The following is a 7,057-nucleotide window of genomic DNA, read 5'->3' as shown; positions in this document are numbered from 1 at the left end:
ACTTATTACAAACACAGGAATGCAGAGGAGCATCTCTGAATGCACAGCATGTTAAACCTTGAAGTAGGTGAGCTAAAGCAGCAGACACCCCACAATCAGTGCCACTCCTGTCAGCTCAGAAAAGGACACAGAGGATACTCTTCACGCGGGATCGCAGAAAACGGACAGTAAAAAACTGGAAAAAAATTTGCCTGGTCTGGTGAGTCTTGATTTTTACAGAAATACTCAGATGGTAGGATATAAATTTTGGTGTAAACATCGTGGAAGCATGGCTCCAACCTTTTTCCTGAAAAGTTTTCAAACATTCCACACACGCCAGTCCGCTAGGTGGCATTAGAGACGATTTGATACCCGGATTGTGCTGCATTCATGACTACACGCAGAACAGGAAATGTGAAAATTGTGGCAGTTACGATAGGTAACGCCATTAAAACTAAGAAAAAAACGAAAACGAATAATCTAAGAGATTAAGTTGTCTTTTAACGTCATGTTAAAATCATGCAAGCCAAACTGAATGGAAACGGAATGTTTATACATTTAAAATAAACTGTATATGTTTCACGGAAATGTTTGGGGACGGGGGATTCTCGTATTTACTATTTGCAGTCGTAAACTGAACGCAGCCTTAGATGAAGCGTGCTATTAGGACGCATGCGCGGTGCCCCAGTCGTGCGGGGTTAGTTTAGGAGACGTTAGCGTTGCAAAATACGTGGCAGAAGGGTGTCAACATGGAGATAGCTGCTCTGGCTGCGTTAACTTTGTTACTGGGTGCACTGGTTATTCTGGTTGCGTTAGCGGTGGGCAGACGGAAAGAAGAAATAAGAGAGGAAACGGAGCAGGCAGCGGAGTTTGCCGGTAAGAGCCACTCAGGCTAACGTAACTCTAGCTAGCTGGAGAAGGGGGAGACTGTGGAGAAGGCGGCAAGTCAGTCATACTGCATTCATTCATTCATTCATTCATTCACTCACTCACTCACTTACTCAGTAATCGATTCATTCAACAAAAGAGCTCCGTGCCAACGATATTAACACGAACTCAGAGCTAGAAGTACAAGCTACGGTAACTTTTGAGTGGCTGTCACTGTCACATTAACAGACCAATGGGTGCACTGCTTTCTGTCGAGTCACTGCCTGTTTTTTAACGCTTCATTGATGACAAAGGTTCAAATCGGTATCTGTAGCACGTAACATTAGTTAATGACAACACTCCTGTACATGTAAATGGTAAATGGCTTGTATTTGTATAGCGCTTTACTTAGTCCCTAAGGACCCCAAAGCGCTTTACAGCGTAAAGTAGAATAGCTCACTGTATAAAGATAGTACTTAAAAGTTATAAAACAGAGGAAGGTTAGCACATTCATCTGATGTTGAGTCTGTTTAACTATGTTTGAAGAAGAATTTACATTAAATTAAATTTTGGACTAATAAAGACGTAGTTAGACTATTATTTTTTCTCCAGGTAATAGGATTTATAATTGAATAATAATACAGTAATAATCCTGGGCATAATTTTTATAACCTTGGAGTTAATCACTTTAATAGTAACTTATTATAGTTTTGTGTTGTCTAAATAGGTTTTGTTTGTGTTTCATTTTGAATTTTGTTTTTCTTTTGAGGATAGTTTGAGTTATTTTGGATGTTTTAGTTTAGATTTTTATCCATCACATCCATCCATTTTCTTCCACTTATCCCAGACAGGTTGCCACTCTGTTGCTGGGTTAATTTAGAGACCGACAACTGCCCATACTCACATTTACACCTATGGCCAATTAAGAGTCACCAGTTAACCTAATGTGTATGTCTTTATACTAAAGGAGGAAGTTAAGTAATTCGTTTTTAAAAAAAAATTATTTTGGTTACTTTTTCATTTTCTTAGTTTTCAATCGTATAGCTTATTTCCACAATTTTCTTGGCTTTTAATTTAATTTTAGTTCACTATAATAATCATGCTGAGAGTGTTTTTCCACATTCTGTTAACATTGCATGCAGTGAATAGAAAACCTCCCAGAGCTAATTCCCTGATTTCCAGAGTTTTGTTTTTTTTTTTTTTTTGGGGGGGGGGGGTTGTCATGATACCAAGGATTGGAAAATTACACATCAATTATCTTTTAGCTGTTTGTTAATGCTTCATAACACCCAGATCATGTTCAGAAATAGCATAACCAATGGTTTATTCTAAAATGAAATGTGTGGAAATAAAACTTTTTTTTATGTTCTTAGCCTTTTCCTTATGACTGGGCTTTGACATACATGCTAATGTGCAGGCTTGTTGAAGAAGATCCATAAACAAGAGCTTTCCATCAATGATTTTTCCCCAGAGATAACGGATTCATAGCAGCTCACAAGAGTACATTGTTATTGTTAGACTGCTTATAAAAGTTAGATACACTCATATTGTTAGTAAAATTACAGAAGACCAACCACACAAACCACACAACTTAATTAAATAATGATAATAGAAAAACTTATAATAAAAAGTAAAGAAATAAAATGGAAACCTAAAAAACAAAATGAGTACGTGTATTTTGTTTATATTTATGTTAGAAATTGTGCAAAATTACAAATTCTATATGATATGTTATTATCTATATAATGCTAAACATATAGCATTATAAATGGACTGGTTCTGTTTTGTAAGTGCTTTGTACTACAAGAGTTATTAACACAAGCACTTTTTTCCTGTGCCTAACTACTTACTACCTAATATTTATGCTCTATGAGCCCATTGGAGAGCAACTTGGGGTTCACTATCTTCCCCAAGGATACTTTGGCATGCAGACTGAGGCAGCCAGTGATCAAAGCAGCAAAGCTCCAATTAGTAGAACTGCTTATTCTCCTGATATACAGCCATCTGAGTAATAGTTTGTATATATCCTTTTAAAATAGTCTTAGTGGGCATCAATGGTCATGTTTTTCCTGTGTGTCTTCCAGCTGAAGCCAGTGCTGTGAAGGGTTCCCAATCCAAGAAGCAGAAGCAGGAGAAGCAGCGTGGCCGCAAGGATAAACCTACACAACACACTTTCAGCCATCCGCTGCTGGCAGCCTCTCTGAAGGTAAACTGAAACAATCATCAAACACACACATTGTAAAAGCCTCAGAGGACAAGGAAGAGTTTTCATAAGAGACCGGAGTTTGGTTTGTTTTAAGTCACTGTAGGTTATGCGAGTTAAAAGCCTTGCTTTTGTTTTGGTCTAGATGCCGCTCAGCTCAGTGAGCTGTTCTGAAATAATTTAACAAGGTTTCACTTGCACCCTCTCCATAGCCATTTTTCAGCATGTGTGTACTTGTTTCCATGTGCCTTTTAGGGCCACAGTGGAAATGTGACGTGCCTCGATTTTAGCAGTAACGGGAAGTACCTGGCGTCCTGTGCTGACGACCGCACTGTTCGGATCTGGAGCACCAAGGACTTCCTGGACCGCGAGCACAAGTGTCTGAGAGCCAATGTGGAGCTGGATCACGCTACGCTGGTCCGGTTTAGCCCTGACTCCAGGTCTTTAACTACACTTACTGACATAAAGCATTTCTTCTCTTTCCTAAGGAAAGTGAATTGTACACAAGAGCTAGTGTAAGTTTAACATAAACCAGGTCAAAGAGGTTTAGAAAAGACTTGTGAAGTAACTTGTTTGATGATCTGAAACATGTAAGCATGTAAAATATGAAGAAAAGTAATCAGTAAGTGGACCAATACCTTTTCAAAGTATTATACACAACCAGAGTTATGGTGAGGTAATCTTCAGAAAATCTTCACTGATTTTCTCCTTTTCTCTACAGGGCGTTTATCACCTGGTTGGCCAACGGAGACTGCATACGAATCTTCAAAATGACAAAGAAGGATGACGGCTCCATGAGCTTCAAAGCTGCTCCCGAGGACTTCCCACAGAAGCACAAGGCCACCATCCTCAACATTGGCATCGCAGAGACAGGTACAGAATGCCGAAATAACTTAAAAGTTTTTACTTATAGTATCGGCTAGTAACGCAGTTAACACAGCTGGGTTTGTTTTTATCACCAGCTGGGTTTTTGAAAGTGTGTGAAACCATTTGTGGTTTAGTATTTAACAATCAGTAAATTCATTTCAATGTTTCTTTTATTCATCTGCTCCATCTCTCTGATTATTTGTCCAGTCTTTGGGTTAGTCAGCCTCTTGACAGCCTAACTGTTTTAAGAAAAAAATCGACCCACCAACAAGCAACAAAAGTTGACTCTAGTTTCACATGAGAAGAAAGCTGTCAAAAAAGGGAATATCTGTTAAAACCTTATTTATTGATTTATTGATTTATTGATTTTTCAGTATTTGTCACCAGTTTATGGGGCTGATATTGTGTTTCTCACCCACAGGCAAGTTTATCATGAGTGCCTCCACCGACACCTGTATCAACATCTGGGACCTGAAAGGAGAGGTGCTGGCCTCTATCAACACGAACCAGATAACCAATTCTTATGCTGCCATCTCCCCGTGTGGCAGGTCAGTCCCACTCCTTATTTACTGCACAGCTTACACTTGAAAGCTTAGAAATGATATACATCTACTCTGTAAATTTATTGTTTTACTGTTTCATGACATTAAAACAGAAAAAGTGTCTATAAGCGATGTTTTACAGTAAGAGCTGTAGGTTCTTCTGCTTTAAACTGTTGTTGAGAAAAGTAAAGGTCTGAAAAGTAATTTTCCCACATGTAAGATGATTTCTTCATATTGTTTTTACTTTTAAATTCCATTCAGTAAAATAAAAATCGAAATAAAAATAAGTGTTTGAATTGCGTGTCACTCTTTGGGAGCTCTGATCCTGCTTCATCTATTCGCTCAGGTTTGTCGCGTCCTGCGGCTTCACTCCTGATGTGAAGGTGTGGGAGGTTTGCTTCGGCAAAGGAGGAGACTTCAGAGAGGTGGTGCGAGCCTTTGACCTGAAGGGCCACTCTGCTGGAGTCCACGCATTTGCCTTTTCCAACGACTCTCGCAGGTAATACGCTGCAATATTTGAGATGGAAAATAAATGGTTGTTTATAAGCTGAGACAACATAAAATGGCATATAAACGTTAAGGTGAGAGTAAAGAAGCCTGCTGTGTTAAGCAGTAATACTTTCTTTTCATTTTTCAGGATGGTGAGCGTCTCCAAAGACGGCACGTGGAAGCTATGGAACACGGACGTGGAGTACAAAAAGCAGCAGGATCCCTACCTCCTGAAAACCGTTCCCTGCAGCTCGTCTGAAGGCAGCCGGGTGGCCTTGTCTCCAGACGGCCGGGTGGTGGCCGTCAGCGATGGCTGCAACGTGGCCATGTACGATGCTGCCAGCGGAAAGCTGGAGGAGGAGATGCACGGCGTCCACAGCATGGAGATCACGGACCTTAGGTTTGACATTAACGGACGCTTCTTGGTGTGCAGTGGCGACAAGGCTATCCGAGTGTTTCACAATGCTCCGGGCTACCGGGCTGCCATCAAAGACATGCAGGACATGCTGAGGAAGGCTCAGAACGAGGCCATGAAGCAGAGACTGCAGCAGCAGATCAAAGAGGCTCAGAGTGCCCTGGACGCTGTGCTCGCTGCCCCCTCCAACTAAACAGAAATAACAGGAAATCACACTCTGAATGTGACAGTGTCAGACTCTGCTAATCATTTGTTTGCATAGTCACCTCTGCCTCTTAATGATCTGGACTGTGAAGATGAGATTTGCATGCAGTTTAATAAAAGGTATCTTTTTATGGAAGTGCTTCGTTTGATTTGAGACATTTGGACTTCTGAGTGTGATGTGCTGTGATTGTGTTTGATTTGTCATAGTTTGTGAAATTGGTCTCATAGTTCTTCAGAGTCACTATGTGGAAAAAGGAACAGATTAACAGTCCCTTTAACATCTAATGGCCACTGTCGGTTTGGGTGCTTCATTTCCAAGTCCAGGTGTTGTCTGTGCTGACTCACTGTGAAACTTTGAACACAAACTAATGTTAATGTCCACCTTTGCTTTTCCTACTGTGGTAGGTCAAAATTTCTGCTGTGAAAAAAGTTAAAAGTGTAATATTTTCCCAGAGGGTGGCGCTGCAGTAAAATTCCTTTTCTGCTTATTACAGCCAAAGTAAATCTTTGGAAATCTCCTCTTTGAAATCCTTAAAGCTTTATCTAATGGCATTGCTATTGAGAGTTAAAAATTAGGCCTCAGTTGACACCTGTGCACTCTCACATGGGTGTACAATTCAGTGCAAATACCATAAGAGGATTTGACTTCAGAGCAGAACGTAAATTGTGAGGTGCCTTTTAAGTACAACTAACTGAAAGAAGTGTGAGCAAGATGTCCGGCATCTTGAAAACACAGGTGAAACCACCTCTTCGGATCTGTCAGAGTGATAAAAATAACCTTCAAAGTCACTGAAACTGGGGAAGAAAAACTAGCTTATTCCTCAGTCCATCCTAGCAGCCCACTGAAGGTGTATTTGATCCTCACAAACAGAGTTGTAGCGGGGAAGTCTGGAGCGTCCTATAATCCCCAGAAAGTTAAAGCATATCAAAATAATCCTCAGGATTTGCAGAATTTGTAACTTGTTTTGAATAAAGGCATATATTTGATTACAGTGTGCTTGTGTATGAGGATTTGGGTATAAAATAAGGCCTTAAGTATCTTAATTCAATTGTGCAGTCTGGATTAATTTTTGTAGCTTTAATAGAAGACATTCTGAATCTCTGTGCCCTTTTTGGTATTTTTTTAAGACTGTCAGAATGAATATTTTGTAAAACAACACCAAAAAAATAAATAATATTCCCTTAAACAACATTAATCAGTTATTTTCCAGTCTTTCAGACCAAGACATGGGCCTGTTATATTAATCAGAAAAACGGGGTGATCCAGTGTAATGCGTGGCTTGAGTAGTTTATATAAAAAATTATAAGTCATTTATAGGGTGGAGAACAGATTCAGAATACTTTATTGATCCCAGAGGGAAATTGTTTTGTTACTCACACTGAAAATATAAATATGAAAGATTGAAAATATAAAGTGAATTTTTTATATTCAAACAAAGGCACACAAAGTGCAATGTTAAATTAAAATAAAATGTTCCAATTCTAGTGAAA

The 7,057-nt window shown here is 39.5% G+C and overlaps 1 protein-coding gene across 1 annotated transcript; it reads left to right on the top strand.

The window, feature by feature from the left end:
- The first annotated feature begins 681 nt into the window (after positions 1–681).
- tbl2 (transducin beta like 2) lies at positions 682–5,645 on the top strand. The gene is made up of 7 exons (XM_085364040.1): positions 682–855; positions 2,931–3,052; positions 3,305–3,489; positions 3,771–3,922; positions 4,338–4,464; positions 4,805–4,957; positions 5,096–5,645. Exons 1-7 carry the CDS (start codon positions 729–731, stop codon positions 5,553–5,555), a joined length of 1,326 nt encoding a protein of 441 aa, XP_085220166.1. The 5' UTR covers positions 682–728; the 3' UTR covers positions 5,556–5,645.
- The last annotated feature ends 1,412 nt before the right edge of the window (positions 5,646–7,057 follow it).

The sequence above is a fragment of the Diplotaxodon limnothrissa genome, linkage group LG10 (assembly GCF_057381915.1).
Source record: "Diplotaxodon limnothrissa isolate DT_005_m linkage group LG10, D_limnothrissa_male_GT1.1, whole genome shotgun sequence".
Taxonomy (NCBI): Eukaryota; Metazoa; Chordata; class Actinopteri; order Cichliformes; family Cichlidae; genus Diplotaxodon; species Diplotaxodon limnothrissa.
Note: the sequence above shows the minus strand (reverse complement) of the source record. Positions and strands in the feature narration are given on the sequence as shown.